At 37.4% G+C, this 16,785-nt stretch overlaps 1 protein-coding gene across 1 annotated transcript in view; it reads right to left on the reverse strand.

Annotated features, from left to right (window-relative positions):
• The window catches only part of ACBD6 (acyl-CoA binding domain containing 6), a 118,072-nt gene that overhangs the window by 10,169 nt on the left and 91,118 nt on the right, over positions 1 to 16,785 (reverse strand). The window contains exon 7 of the mRNA XM_070746276.1: positions 3,688 to 3,718. Coding sequence (XP_070602377.1) covers positions 3,688 to 3,718 — 31 coding nt within the window. The remainder of the gene's footprint in view (positions 1 to 3,687; positions 3,719 to 16,785) is intronic.

A 16,785-nucleotide genomic window follows, 5' to 3' on the forward strand; every position in this document is an offset into this window, starting at 1 on the left:
AATACTTACTTATAAAAGGTATCCCATGACTCTTAAAAATGAATGGCTTTTAGCACATTTTAAAGAGTTGGTTTTGACTAACTCTTTCAGCATTTGAAAGTAAAAATGTTCTCATAAACTTGTCTAGTTAGCTTTGAAGTCTTTGGGAGAGGCCTTTCTTTTGAGTTCGTCATCATTGAAGCATGCTTTTTAAAACACTATAGTAGGCTTTCCTGGTAGTTTTTTCCAGGTTTTGGGAACTGCTTAACAAAGAAAATGTGATTAGCTTCATTTCTGTTTCTTATGTTGGTAAGCAAAGACATTTTTATTTGAGACATATAAAATGGTTCAGCAGCTGAGTTAGGTGCCCTCTGTTCTTATTTACCCTTACTTACAATTCAGTGATACTTAATTTAATGTTAGGATAGCAACTGGGGAAATAAATAAGTAAAATGAGAGGAAAGACTCTTGGCCATAGTTATTGAGACTTGTACTCCTGATACATCCACAGTACCTGATGGAGAAAAGCTGCTCTACATTGAATATTTCCAATCTTTTTAGATGTTGAGGGTTCAACATCAAAGGTAAAATGAGAATCTACTGTAAAAACCGCACCTCAGGTTCCCAAAAGACATATTTCATGGTAACAGAGAATAGAAATACATGTAATTTCAAAATAGATGAAAGTGGAGATATATTAGCATTGTTTCTCTTTGGAAGAAGTGGTAGGGCATTATTACAATTTAGATTTAAGTCACTCTTTGTCTATGGGAAGAATCCTCTTCTTTTCTCTTTTTATCGTTTCTTATGAATTCTTTCATAAGTATAACACATCTTTTTTTGTAAATCTGAAGTAAGAAAATTGTACAAGCCATTTTTGTTACTTAAAAGCCATACATCCAAGTCACTCTTCTAGTTTACTATTTGTGTTCCCTTCTAATTATTAAAACCTCATCTGGGTTCATTTGTAGGTTTTTGAGGTTGATTTTGCTTCAACCTTCACTGAAATCAGTTTTTAAATTTTAAACTTATGTAGAATGCTTTCCACTTGAAGGAAGATCATCCAGTGTAATATAACTTGTCCTATTGAAGCTTCCTAGCATCCAAATATTTAAAAGCCATTTATAGTAAAAGTGATTAAGAAAGGAAGTGGGCAAACCCAGTGTTTTGAGTAAAGGCTCCTGTAGGCCTTTACTCAAAACTGACTCTCCCAGCTTCCAGAGTTCTGAAAACCAGCAAAAAAATACTGTTTTAAAGTCTGATTGTTGCCAGCATCTATATGGATCCCTGTGAGTGATCCCAAGTCCTGTCCTTCATTTAGAGAGGAATTCAGTGAACCAATTTATTCACTGGCTTAATCCAATTCTTGCAGAGCTGCCTTTAGTTTGCCCCAGCTTCGCTGGAAATGCATAGCGTTTTCCTATCGATGAAATTATTTAGCAGAGTTTATCTTAAAACTGTGTCCCTTTAAAAATGATACAATCTTTACAGCGGTACCATTCATGTCTTCACATTTTTATTTATGTTTCTGAAGGGACTTAACTGATTAATCAGTGCGAGCAATCTTTAAATCAGTAGTGCTGTAGGTCAATGGCATACTTGAATCGGGAATGAATCTAGTTTCTGATTGTTATTATCTTTCAACAGAAGCCTCTAAAGTAAGCAGAATGGAGCCAGATGCCGCTTTACTTGAAAATAGCCTGTTTACATTTACTCTGGGGATCCTTTGCAGATGGATGACTTGATAGTAAGGACTGCCATTTGGCAAGGCTCTTGGCATTTCTGAGGAGGAAGCCTTCCATGACACAATGTGTTGCCTCTGCAATGGGCAGCCCAGGAGGATATCAGCCCACTTCTAAATACAGTGAAGTCGTCCCTGGAGGCTACAACAGTTGTTGAATTTACAGCATGCCCGGGGAACCTCTATTTGTCAAACACTAGCAAGGCAGTCTGACGTGGCCATAGGTGAAGATGAATTTCCATTCAGCACAGTTTGCCTTCCAAGTCCATTAATCCTCAAGGTCTTCATGATGGATTTCATTTTTTATTATTTATTTCCTCACTGGTATTCCCTCCTTGCCACTGTGCAAAAACCAGAGCAGATGGCATTTTAACAGTGGGGGGGGGGGGAATCCCCAGGAGAACAGAGCAAGCCAGCCCATTCGAAAGTCACGTGATTTCAAGTCCAAGGGAGAAACCCTGATTTCCTCTGGGACCCAGAAAGGCAATCATCTGAGCATTCCCTGCAGGGAAGAAGCGTGCACATGCAGGGAGGGGCGGGGTGGGTCTTAAAAAGGGAATATAAAGTGAACAGGCCATCCGTAAAGGGCACCGCACATATTCTTGCATTTTCAGAGATGGGCCTGAGCTGGCCACAAATGACTGGGGCACTAATGGCCCAAAGATATTTGGCTAAGGAGGGTGAGGCCCCTCTTGGCAGTCCATCTGAGGGTAACATACTTGGGAGCTGTCCTTCATTTAACCTCCTAATGACTCTGACCAGTGTTTAATCAGAATGAACCAGGATTTATAACTCATTTAAGGATACAGTTTGGCACTTTCTGTAATCATCAGAGCTGCAAAGGCAAGGACAGCTGTCAGGCCAAATGCCTTCATAAAAAGATGGATAAACTCCGATTCCGTTTTACCCTTTTTTTTACTCCAAGGGTTATCATTAAATCCTTCGTTTGTTGTATAGCGTGTGGCAAAATCGATTCCCACAGGGTAAATGTGGCCCCTATGCCCCTATGTTGATATTATAATTCATAATTTTATGAAGTCCAATTTATACCTAAGTAAAATATTTTCAGAGGAGAGCAGATTTAAGTAAGTATGAATGGTTTATTGAAATAATACGATACCACTAGAGTATGCATAATATGTGATTAGTACTACTAGAATTGGTCAGATCCTGGCCAAAATAACAAGACAGAAAATATAGATATAGAAACACACAAGTCTAAAATTATAATACTTCATTTTCTTGTACTGATTAACAAGCAACAAACACTTTAGTTGCATCAGACTGAAAGAAATATAGTATCCTCCAATTATTAGAATATTTTTTTTCTATTTGAAGTTTTTGAATCATAAATGGCAGAAAATGGATGTTTTTGAATCACAAATGGCAGAAAATGGAGTTTAAAAACCAAGAAAGAAAGAAAGAAAGAAAGAAAGAAAGAAAGAAAGAAAGAAAGAAAGAAAAACTCCTCTCTATTCCCCTTTGCATATATTTCTACCTCTATAACCATGGCTTTATTGCAAAATTGAATGAAAATGACCAATCGTAGATAAATATTCAACTCTGGATTGCTGTAGCAATCTACTGGAATTATTTAGCTTTTGAGAGATTGAAAAAGACTGAAATTTTATATTATCATATGCGTATGATCAATGGTAATTTTCAAAAAATGTATGGAAATACAAAATGATTTGACAATTAGAGATGTAATTTTCCACAATGTTGTTGTATCTTAAAGATTATTATTCTAATTGATATAATATTGCAACATTATTAAAGCCTCAAGGTTAAAAATTATTGTTCGGAAAACTAACTTTCTGATTTTGGATCATTTATCGATCATTCCTGAATGAATATTGGCTCCTGCTGCAACTCTCCCTCTCCCTCCCTCCCTCCTCCTTCTCTTTAGGTATTCAAAATGCATGATTATACCATGTTAATAGTAAATATGGTAATGTACCACTTACCATAATGCAGTGCTGTTTGACCTTCATCATCCTGGAAAAAAGAAGAGAATAAGTTTAAGTTCCTTTAACTTATTTTTTTTCCTGATTTCCTGGGTCAAGGTAATAAAATTGGTCAAATTTTAAAAGAGCTGCATTTACTTCTAGTCTGTTTCTATCTTTAATTTTTAAAACCACAAAGGGGATGCAGGTGTCTATTTATTTTAAGTGATTTTTAAGCTGCTTTTACCATCTCTAATCTATGGAATACTTTGAATAGTATCACTGAAATCAATAAAACAATGTCCACCAACGGTATCAATAAATTAAACTGTAACAATAACCAAATATCAAATTGATCATATTCCCCATTTACATTAAAGACATTCTAACTCATTAAAGCACACAGTGCTATCCCAAATGCTCTCTGGAAATAGCTTTCAGCGGCTTCCTAAAAATTAAGAATAAAATAGACTAAATACTGATCTGTAAGATTTCTATTCTATTTCTACGGAGGCCTCTACTGCCTCCATATAGCAGAGATCAATGAGATTACTGGCAGAATTACCATACTCTCCAAATTACTGGGAAATTCCATACGTATCCTCTGGAACTAAACTATAAAATACTTGGACCACTAAAACTGGCCTTGCCTCTCTGTGCAGATCACTCACATAGTCACCAAGACATGAAATATCCATTACAAAGGAGTAATGGTTACTAGATTGAATGTCAGACCTATGATCATGGGTGACAGGGCAATGCCTGTTATGCTGATTGTAAAATCCAGATATACTTTCAGAATCCACCTCAGTAGTTACTGAAGGTTGAAATTACCTAGTAGTAGAAAGCTACACATATCAATTATCAACCCTGGTGACACTGTTGGAGGACAGTACAAGAGAAGTACAGTGGTAGTCTACCTAAGAATGCCTCTACTTACGACCTTTTCTAGATAAGAACCGGGTGTTCAAGATTTTTTTGCCTCTTCTCAAGAACCATTTTCCACTTACAAACCTGAGCCTCTGAAACTGTAGCTGGAAAAGGCAGGGAGAAGTCTCCGTGCGGCCTCTCTAGGAATTTCCTGGGAGGAAACAGGGCCAGAAAAGGCGGGGAGAAGCCTCTGTGGGGCCTCTCTAGGAATCTCCTGGGAGGAAACAGGGCCGGAAAAGGTGGGGAGAAGCCTCTGTGGGGCCTCTCTAGGAATCTCCTGGGAGGAAACAGGGCCGGAAAAGGTGGGGAGAAGCCTCTGTGGGGCCTCTCTAGGAATCTCCTGGGAGGAAACAGGACTGGAAAAGGCGGGGAGAAGCCTCCGTGGGGCCTCTCTAGGAATCTCCTGGGAGGAAACAGGGCCGGAAAAGACAGGGAGAAGCCTCTGTGGGGTCTCTCTAGAAATTTCCTGGGAGGAAACAGGGCCGGAAAACATGGGGAGAAGCCTCTGTGGGGCCTCTCTAGGAATCTCCTGGGAGGAAACAGGGCCTCCCCGTGGTTCCCCCAATCGCACACATTATTTGCTTTTACATTGATTCCTATGGGAAAAATTGCTTCTTCTTACAAACTTTTCTACTTAAGAACCTGGAACGAATTAAGTTCATAAGTAGAGGTACCACTGTGTCCCCACCATGTTTCTCTGGCCCAACCACAACAAAGAGTGTCTCATAACTGCACCAGAGAGCAGAGCTCCCATTAACCATTGGAATCTCTTAAGGTCTAGAAGAATACAATACCTGATAGTCAGGCTGGCCCACTTATCTTTTTCTCATAAGCATTCCTCAATACTGTATAAATATTATTGGGGACCTAGATTTCACTTAGACAAAGTAAGCAACAAATGGAAGACTCTTCAGCCATGATACTCTAAAGTCTGAATTCTCCCAACAGACAATCATGTTTGTCTCAAAAGTTTTATAACTTTCTAGTACCCATTTGAAGATTTTATTTTCACAGCTTTGATAGATCTTCTTAAGAATGTTTATGTGGCATGCTTCCTTGTTGCAGTTTATTTTTTTAATGACCTCATTCTTTATATTTTCATTTCTAATATAAAAGAAATCAAATACAACAAAGAAAAACAAAGAAAGACCCTATGCATTACTATTCAGTTCACAACTCAATGAAAACATCATCAAGTGCAGTCTACAGATCTATACGAGATTTCTGCACTGAGATTTCTACTGCTGAGACTATATTCTAGAAGCAAGAGGCATGAACACTACCAGCTGATCAATGAACTCTCTTTCTCTCACAAGCTCCATAAAGCCTTGACTTGTCCCTTGAGCTATGCAATTCATTTTGAAGATGACTCCAGTAATACACTTGCTCCCTACTTGGTAAGGCTGTCACTACTCCAATGTTAGGCAGTAATTCCTGTGAGTGTTTGGCTTGGCACTTTTATTTCATTCTGTATCTTAGGCTCTTGTCCCTTTAACTGTTGACTGTCTTTTCTGGAATTTTGCCTTATACCATTAATCTTGGATTTTTTTTCAGATTCTGCTCTATTATTCCAGAAATTCCATTTTGCCTTATATGGACCATATGTGTCTTGTATCAGTTTCCAATATGTATGTTTGCTTATATATCATATTTATATCCCACCACAATTGTATGCAGACTTGGTGGCTCACACAGGAAAAACTGTACTAAAAATTAAAATGTGCAAACGACAATCCAGATAGCAACTGCCAAATGAAAACCACTATTTTCAAAAGCTTCCAGAAATCAACTGATGATGGAAAAACACCTTTTGGCCTTGACCCTCTTGGCTTCTAAAAAGGAGGACATTCAACTTAGAATGTTTGATCCAGGTAATCATGCTGTTTCCAGTGGAGGGATGTGGTCCCGAAGGTAACTTAGCGTAAATGACTTTTAGATTTAAACTAGCACTATAAATTGCAACCCCAAAAGCTGAAAAGCAATAATGCAAGCCCTGCAAAATAATAGTAATATGTGCAAATACCTATAAGTAATATGGTAAATGATTTAGCTTTACTAGATAAATGGTCAAAGCAATGGAAACTGCAGTTTAATGTTTCCAAATGTAAAATAATGTACTTGGGGAAAAGGAATCCTCAATCTGAGTATTGCATTGGCAGTTCTGTGTTAGCAAAAACTTCAGAAGAGAAGGATTTAGGGGTAGTGATTTCTGACAGTCTCAAAAGGGGTGAGCAGTGTGGTCGGGCAGTAGGAAAAGCAATTAGGATGCTTGGCTGCATAGCTAGAGGTATAACAAGCAGGAAGAGGGAGATTGTGATCCTCTTATATAGAGCGCTGGTGAGACCACGTCTGGAATACTGTGTTCAGTTCTGGAGACCTCACCTACAAAAAGATATTGACAAAATTGAACGGGTCCAAAGACGGGCTACAAGAATGGTGCAAGGTCTTAAGCATAAAACATTTCAGGAAAGACTTAATGAACTCAATCTGTATAGTCTGGAGGACAGAAGGAAAAGGGGGGACATGATCGAAACATTTAAATATGTTAAAGGGTTAAATAAGGTTCAGGAGGGAAGTGTTTTTAAAAGGAAAGTGAACACAAGAACAAGGGGACACAATCTGAAGTTAGTTGGGGGAAAGATCAAAAGCTACGTGAGAAAACATTATTTCACTGAAAGAGTAGTAGATCCTTGGAACAAACTTCCAGCAGACGTGGTTGGTAAATCCACAGTAACTGAATTTATACATGCCTGGGATAAACATATATCCATTGTAAGATAAAATACAGGAAATAGTATAAGGGCAGACTAGATGGACCATGAGGTATTTTTCTGCCGTCAGTCTTCTATGTTTCTATGTTTCTAAGCTGGATAATGCATTTTACACAGAGGTGGGCTGCTAAGGTGGAACGGTGATGTGTGCTCGCCCCTGTGGCTCTGTGTCAGGGCACACCTGCGTGTCTATGTGCGATTTCGATACCTGCCCAGGTGCAGTAGCAGAATTGCCCTGGACTCCACTAGCACTCAGAGCCACGGTTGCAAGCGCAGGTCACCATTCCACCTTAGCAGCCCACCTCTGCATCCAGCCCACCCCTTTGGCTTTCCTGGGGTCTGAGCTAAAATGAAAATACAAATGACAAACCTGGCTCTATTGATTTATAGATCGGTTTTGATTTGATCCCAAGAGATAAGATTATAGGGAAAATTAGCTGCTTCTTTATGAAATTGCATAAACTTAATCCAGTAAAGGTCTATTACAGCAAATGTAGACACTTGACACCACTGATCGTTATTTAAAAACAGAAGAAGCAAGGGTATATTTTAGCTCCTCTCCCTTTCAACTTCTGTATTAATTCTCTAGTGCAAGTCTTTGACAAAATCGAAGTTTCATTCCAAAGTCTTAATCAAGAAATGTTGTTTCACTTTCTTATCTCCTTAGGCATCATCTCTCCAAACCCATTCCCCCACTATAGAGGTAAAGACTAGTTATTAATAATAATTTCCCCCCAAAGTCCTGTTATTTACCAGTGTTCTTAGAAAAGCAATAGATGGAATCAAAGTATTTAAATTCTTATATGTTTCTTTCAAGTCTTGGCAATCTGGAAAGTACAACAATGAACTGTCACTGCCCAGTCCTGCAAATCTACAAATGTTATCCGGCGCTACACAATTGCAGTGGCAATAATTACATCCTGGCTGAAATGAAATATTCAAAGCAAAGACCATCAACTAGTTGATATATGGTGTAGAGATATGTAATTGCTGTGATCCAACTGCTCTACTCAGTCCAATTTGCATATACCCTCAATTTGTATCAAATTCCCGAGTGAGGCTCAAATCTGGCTTAATCTTCATGTAAGCTTGCTTTAAACTTTTGCATTTGAAATTTCAAAGTAAATTAATTTTCCCCCCTTACAGTTGCCTGACTTTATGACATAATAATTGTCATCATAGAAGGCAGGTACAAATCCCAACCTAAATTTTTATAGTTTATCAGTTCAATATTGACCTTGTTTGGTCTTGAACGAGCTCTAATAGAACTGAAACATTGGGCTCTTGGCAATAACATTCAGAAAGATCTAAGTACTTTGTTCAGATCTGTTTGGAATACGTCTTTTCTTTGCCAACTGTCTATCCAGTAGCTTTTGCCCAACTCATTTTCACTGCTAGATTCAACGTTTTGCCATCTGTGTTGCTGGATGGAAAATGTAACAATATTCCAGTGCAAAAGTGATCATGTTCTTTCTATTTGGAGAAATATTGGCCTTCTATGTGCTTCTGTGCTGTTCTTTCTACTTCAGTGGCTGTAATACTGTAATAAGTTTCTTAATTAACAGCCCATGTAGATCAGATAGGAATATTCTTCTGTTATCTGGCAAGTTGCCCAAGAAGAGTCACCAAATATTTGCCGAACTGCTTTGCCAGTTATTAAACAACATTTAATAGTATAATGTTCTTTTTTTGGGGGGGTATACATTTTTTATTGTTTTTCACACCTTACAGAGATTCCGATTTACATACCTCAAATTAAAATAAAATACAATATAATATCAGATGCCAAATTCTGAGTCAAATTAATCAAGTTTTTCTAATTATTTATCCAATTTATTCTGGTACATATCATTCATCCTGTGCTATCTCCTTTCCATATACTATCATCTGGATTTTGGGTATTGTTCTTTGCCTTCATTTGCATTTAAAGTGCTATATAGCTATCTAGATTTCTCTTGGCTATTTGCTGTTTTTCATAACTATGCCATCATGCTTCAGTCCATTTCTAGCCTTCTTACTAAACTCATTCCTGATTTTTTTTTTTTTAAAAACCCTCACTTTATGGTAGCTACCCTTAACAAAAGAAATATCCAAATTTACTTCTCTTTAAAACCCAGGAAGGAAAGAAAAAAAAGAGGAAAAAAATAAAAATAAAATAAACACTATTCATATTGTATATTAATCTAATTATAGCAATGTCAATAAACATTATACATAGGAGGAAGGGTTGTTGTTAGAAATTTTAAGATGTATTTCTTACTCAATTCGTTTCTTTCATTATATCAGTATATCATTTCTGCTTTAACAAATCAAAAGCAATATAAATAATATTGTTCCATTATTTTTGCAAAAAGTATCTTCCATTAGAAAAGCCAGTGAATTAATATTCTTCCCTAATCTAGATATCTTCCACTGCCGTTCTTAGTGTGATAGTCTTCCCTAATCTATAAATTCCACTGCCAATCCCAGTGTAATTATCTTCCCTAATCTATGTGTCACTGTCATATCAGTGCAAGTCTTCCCTATTCTAATTACTTTCACTGCTAAATGCAGTGCAATAATCTTCCCTAATCTATATATTTCCCTAATCTATATATTTTCCCCAATTCTATATATCTTCCACTATCGAACTCTTCCCTAATCTATTCAATTTAGCTCTTCCTTGTTTCATCTGTCTTCCCTATGATACCTAACATAATTAATATGCGTCACTCTCCCTACAGGAGAGATCTGGTCTGGTACAAAGGGACCAGAACCCCCGGGAATTCGGGGCCATTTCCAAGGCAGACGGAATGGCACTACTGTGGTGGCCATCAGACCCCACCCCTTCCTCCAATAGTATAATGTTCTTGACAATTTGGGTACTGGTTGTATATTTTTAATACATTCATTCAGATTCAATTTAGGTTTCAGTGTAAACTTAGTTTCTTATGTTTCTTTTGGTCTTTGTACTGAAAGAAAGCTAAATGCTTCTGGATTTGAGGTTTTACTGCAGAGAACACCTTGTCTAATATTGTCTGATTACTCAATCTTGAACGACTATACTTGGCAAGAGGAAAAATAATCAATTTCTCAATCCTGAGGATTTTCAGCTTAAAAACTCTTTACTGTGGAAAAAAAGAGTCCTAAAAAAGTGCCAAGGCTCTGACTGATTGAAATAATATAATTCTAGAGGACTTTATAAAAGCATTATTATGCCAAATCATACAAAATATTTGAAGTTTAAAAATACACATTATTTGTAGTTTAGTACTACACAAAAAGGATTTGGAATGTACAGGCATCAAAATATTGACTAAAATTTGGGAATGGAGGAAAGTTTTGGTACAAGTAAATAAAGGAATAAATAAAGGAATAAATAAATAAATAGGAAGAGTACAGTAAAATTTCCACGTCTAATTATGATACATTGCTTCTGGAGAGTACTAAGAAAAATTTCCAGTAGTGCTGTAAAAATGCAACTATAAATAAGCAAATGGAACAGGTGATTTTTTTTCCTTGGAAATTGAGCAGGGTAATTAACTTTCATTTTGAGTTACTAAACAAGAAGGGGGAATATTTCCCATAATTATTTATACTCTGTTCTGTTAGCAAATGAATTACTGCCTAAAAGTAGCTCATTTGGAGCTGTACCTATCAACAAAAACTAAGCAATACTGAAATATGAGAAAAATGCTTAATTGATCATGATTTTATTTTTCACATTTCTTCAGTCTGGAAATCATACGACTCAGCTTTCACATTACATGGATCTTAAAAGCATTTTATTAAGTTTTTATATCAGTTCTCAACTGTCATTGGTTTTTAAAAGATGATTGGCATGATTAAGTTTTGATTGCCTTATTTCACATTAAAATAAGAACAACTTTAACTATTAATCATTTCCCTGATAAAAGCATAAAGGGGGAGGGGTAAGCAAATATTATGATTGCTGAGAAGGAGGAGGAAGAAAAAGGATAAATCTCCTCTTTTCCATAATCCCAGTATGTCGACCAAGCAGGAAGCATACAGAGCTGAGAGGTAAACAGACACATGTGAATGACATTGCTTCATCCTAAAAATATTTATATATATTTTTTTAATATAAAAGGACAGTGTTCAAAACAACCAGTGGATTTTTAATGTTTAAAATCAAGGCAAATTATAACTCAAACATATTCATTTTGTGGCACTCAGAGAGCATCCATTCAGTACCACCAAATATTTTTTTTAGATACCACTTGCCATGAATAATTCATGAACAACCTAGGGGGAATAATATCTGATATATATATATGATATGCTGAAAGCAAACACCATACAACAGAAATAAACTGTTCTGCGCCCAGAATGCTTGGTTAATGAGTCTGTGCCTAAACTCAAACATCCGTTCTCCAGTTATTTTGTTCCCGTACAAAGGAATGAAGCAGGGCTATTTTTTTCTGGATATAGCCTGAAGTGCATTTTTTAGGCAGAAGTAATTATCTAAGTACTGTATCTTGAAGAGGAGGAAAAGCTGAGTGGTTTTTTTGGAGATGTGTGGCAGAGACACCTGAATCAGGAGAAAGGAAGCGGCTGGAAGCAATAGAGGGTGGGTAAGCAAGTGAAATATTGCCATGCTGGTAGCAATATTAGCAGAGGAGAAGCATGGTAGGAGAGTAGGAAAGGCAAGGTGGATGGTCTTGTAAGCTATACTATTCTGTTTTTTTGTTCTTTACTTCTGAGACCATCACAATAAGGAACAGCTGTGCTGTTACTTACATTGGCAGCAGTTAATAGAATAGAAGATTCTGAGAATATTGATGGGGGGGGGAGCAGGTGTTCTGGCACCCAGGCCATTCCTTAGAGCAGTGTTTCCCAACCTTGGCAACTTGAAGATATTTGGACTTCAACTCCCAGAATTCCCCCGCCAGCAAATGCTGGCTGGGGAATTCTGGGAGTTGAAGTCCAGATATCTTCAAGTTGCCAAAGTTGGGAAACACTGCCGTAGAGGAGGGGAGACAGGAGCTAATACATACAAGCCAAGCCTTGACCTTCACTCCCCAACAAATCACAATGAGATTCCTCTAGATTTTCTGCGGGCACCTGAAACAACCAAAGCATTCTAGGTTTGTTTCTGCCAGTATTTGGCAAGCTCAAAATGGTCTGGTAGAATTTCCAGAAAGGGATTGCTCATCCAGGCTTGAAACAAAACATTTCCCCCTGTATTACAATCCATTAAAACACCATCTTCTAAGACCGGTATTGGAGACACTTACTAGTTGAGCAATACCAACATATAAAGATTATTTTTTAAAAAAAATAATTGATGCACTTCACCGGTAGAGCCAGCATATTATGCAGAGAGGGTGTTTCAAGGACAGATGGCTCTATGGATAAACCCCACCTCTAAATTACGGACAAATAACAATTTGTATGAATCTGTGGACACAGGACCTTCCCTAAAGATTGCTAGTATCTTAGGACAACCATTTCTTGAAAAGCTCTACCACTGTAGTTAGAATTTGGCAGCTTATGCAGACTGATGGTAAAATAACCTAATTGCCTCGACCCCCAAAACAAGGAAAATATGAATCAAAAATCTTGTGCCACTTCATTTTAATGCCATCCATTATGATATATATTTAGTTGGTAGCCTTTGTATGTCGGGAAGGGAACGAAACATGTCCCTGAGCTTAAAATATTGCCTGCCTCTTACAATATCTTGAGTTTTGAGATTACAAATTGCAGATAGGTGAATTAAAAAATAGTACTATATAGTTTTTCAAGTCGCATTCTTATGGGCTACTATGTACTATGGTATATTTCATTATTTGGGCAGCCACATGTATAATTTTGATAACTGGGTAATGAGTATTTAGTAATAAACAGAAAATGCAACCAATCTGACTCAGTCCATAAAATGTCTATTCTGAATGTATTTATTGAGCTTAATGCTAATACAGATTTACACTTCATATCTCTCAGGAGAAATAAACTAAACTAAAACAAAAAGATCCAAACTGTCTAAATTATCCTATACCAGTCCTCCTTAAATAGTGGGGTGCCCCCCCCCCAGGAGGGGGAGCACGGAGCGAGGGGGTGCGTGTGTGACCCTGGGGAACATGGGTGGTCCTTTTCATTCGACTCCCCTGGATGGGAAGTGTTTTCCCAATTGCATACTGCTCTGAGCCCAGAAGAGATGGTGGCCATGCGGGGTGGGGTGGCTGCATGGGTTGTTGTTGTTGTTCTCGGTGTGTGCTACACATCTATGGCCTGCCTAACCGAAAACAGGCTCCACTGAGTTCAGTGTGACTTACTCCCAGGTAAGTGGGTAGAAGAGCTTTCCCCAGTCAATAGTTTGCTTGCAGCTTATAATAAATAAAATAATAAGGATGGAGGACAGAAGGAAAAGGGGGACATGATCGAAACATTTAAATATGTTAAAGGGTTAAATAAGGATCAGGAGGGAAGTGTTTTTAATAGGAAAGTGAACACAAGAACAAGGGGACACAATCTGAAGTTAGTTGGGGGAAAGATCAAAAGCAACATGAGAAAATATTATTTTACTGAAAGAGTAGTAGATGCTTGGAACAAACTTCCAGCAGAGGTGGTTTGGTAAATCCACAATAACTGAATTTAAACATGCCTGGGATAAACATATATAAATCCTAAGATAAAATACAGGAAATAGTATAAGGGCAGACTAGATGGACCATGAGGTCTTTTTCTGCCGTCAATCTTCTATGTTTCTAATAAATATTAACACTGACATCCCATTGGGGGAGGGGGTGCATGAAATGTTTACTTTTTCCTGGCGAGGAGGGCGTAAGAGAAAATAATTGAGAAACACTGTCTTATACCCACAATTTATTTACTGGACTTTTTTTTTCTTATTCCATGAGAGAATGTTCAAGTCCAAATCAAAAATACTATTTTAAAACTACTGTGAAAGAAACTAATTCCAGTATTCCTTCAGTGTAACAAAGTGATTTTTTTTTTTTGGTTAACCTTAAGAAGAAGAAGAAGAGAAAAAGACGTAAATCACGTAAATGTCAACCATATCCTGCAGGCAGTTTTCTAAGATTTTAGTCAGGGTCTCTGCTCTGCCTTTCCCCCCACTGCTTATCAGTTTAGTATGGATGAGGCAGGTATCTGGTTATTTAAAGAATAGGATAAATGGTCTGAGACAGTTTCTCCCAGCCCCAATTCACCAGGGAACACTCAAGAATTCCACCTGACACTGGGACAGCGTTGTGCTCTTAAACAATCTGCCGTCTGATCCGATTGTTCCCCAGTGGGAAGGCAGCAGGCCGCAGCTCACTCAAGAGTCATTGATTGGATTAACAGCCTAATTCCCAACAGATGAATAGAATACTGATGTCTTGTCAGCCCAGATCATAGAAAGAAAACACAATCTGCTAATACAATTGGAAATTTAACTCTTTAAACTCCCCTACAAGGCAACATAGATCTGGACTTCAAATTCAGCAGGATGACCGGCAGTTAAAAGCTTTTTTCTGCTTCTGACTGATTTTGTATGCAAGCTGTTTGTAAATACAGACAATTGATAGAAATCTTTTTTTAAAAAAAAAATATCTAAAAAGAATTGTGGCATTGGTACAACTTTTTGCAAGTCTAAAAAGCTCTCATCAATTTACAGTGTTCCCTCGATTTTCGCGGGTTCGAACTTTGTGGAAAGTCTATACTACGGTTTTTCAAAAATATAAATTAAAAAATACTTTGCGGGTTTTCCCCCCATACCACAGTTTTCCCCACCTGATGACGTCATATGTCATCACCAAACTTTCATCTGCCTTTAATAAATATTTTTTTTAATAAACTTTAATGAATAAACATGCTGAGTAATAATCTGAATGTTTGCTAAGGGAATGGAAAATTGCAATTTAGGGGTTTAAAGTGTTAAGGGAAGGCTTGTGATACTGTTCATAGCCAAAAATAGTGTATTTACTTCCGCATCTCTACTTTGCGGAAATTCAACTTTCGCGGGCGCTCTCGGAACGCATCCCCTGCAAAAAGCGAGGGAACACTGTACAGTATATCCTGCATTTTATGTGATATATTTTAAGGCAGCATACATTATGCTCCCTCCTCCTACGTATACTCCCCACAATAAAGTGGTAAGGTGAGGAGAGGTGAAAGGGGTTTTTTTTGGGGTGGGTGGGGGATGGCTAAGAAAGATCTTACTATCTCCACTCTTGTTATCTTGATATTTACTTTTTAGAATATTCAGTGGAAAGATAGTGGAAAGCCAAATCCACTCAGTCAACATCCCTGTGGAACATTCACATTGGTCCTCACATATGACCAGGACCAAAGCATCTATGAAAAGATACAATTTTATATCATGTGTGGTGTGTTTCTTCATGATTATTGGAACCTTATCTCTGTTGCTTTGCAATTGGGCAATGTGCTTCCCCCAATATTTCTTCAAGGGAAGGAGATGACTTTGAAATGTTTGCTTACTGTGTTTCTGATTATTTCCAAATAGGAATCTGATGATTAACAGTGAAAAACATCAGGAGTTGGATGAATAATTGAGACATTTTTAAACAGTCTTAAAATATCAATTTTGAAACATATGCACCTTTAGTTTAAATTCAGAAAAAAGAGCATTGTAAGTTTGTGAACACTAAACTGAAACCTAGGAATAATTTCCGTAAATATCTGCTTTAAAAGGTAACTTAAACTGGTTGCATGTATTCTACAAAAGTTGACCTATATATGCATCAAGTAAGAAATACTATGCACAGGAGGAATAGGAAACAGTAGTCCAGAAAAACAAAATAACAAAGCACAATTTCAAAAAAAAAGAATAGCCTGTTGGAACAGGCTAATAAATTGCAGGTATGATTAAATTGATAGTTTCTGTCAAAGCCAAAGATGGCAGGCATCTGTCAGAAATATGGATTCATAATGAATTATGATTCTTCTACCTGGCACTGGAATGATACATTTAAAGACATATAATATTTAATAACATATTCCCATTTGAATTTGTTTGGTTTTGAGTAGCTAGGGGACTATTCAAGCCATTGATTTTATTTAAACACACCTGTAATTTACTACGTCTTCATTCATTCTGTGCTTTGGGGGGAGTTCAGCTGAAATTCCACCTTAGCCAGGAAAAATATTCTAGAGCCTCAAAGCTAAGAGACTAGCAGAGGGGTGATTTCACTTAATCTCTCTGAACTTCAGGCCCCACGTGCTGTCCTACAGCCGGTCCTGTTTGGGCTCTCTGCCAGCTGTGACTTTGCATGCTTTATGGCAAGAGATTACTGAAAGGAGATTAACTTTCCTAAACCCCTTAGATTTTAATTATTTCTGTATGTATTTATAAAACCTACAGTCTGCTAGTATCTGAGCACAACTGTCCAAATAGCCATCCTTAACCTGGTTTGATAAAGACACTAAGGATAGAACACAAAACATGCCCTGA

The sequence above is a fragment of the Erythrolamprus reginae genome, chromosome 3 (assembly GCF_031021105.1).
Source record: "Erythrolamprus reginae isolate rEryReg1 chromosome 3, rEryReg1.hap1, whole genome shotgun sequence".
Taxonomy (NCBI): Eukaryota; Metazoa; Chordata; class Lepidosauria; order Squamata; family Dipsadidae; genus Erythrolamprus; species Erythrolamprus reginae.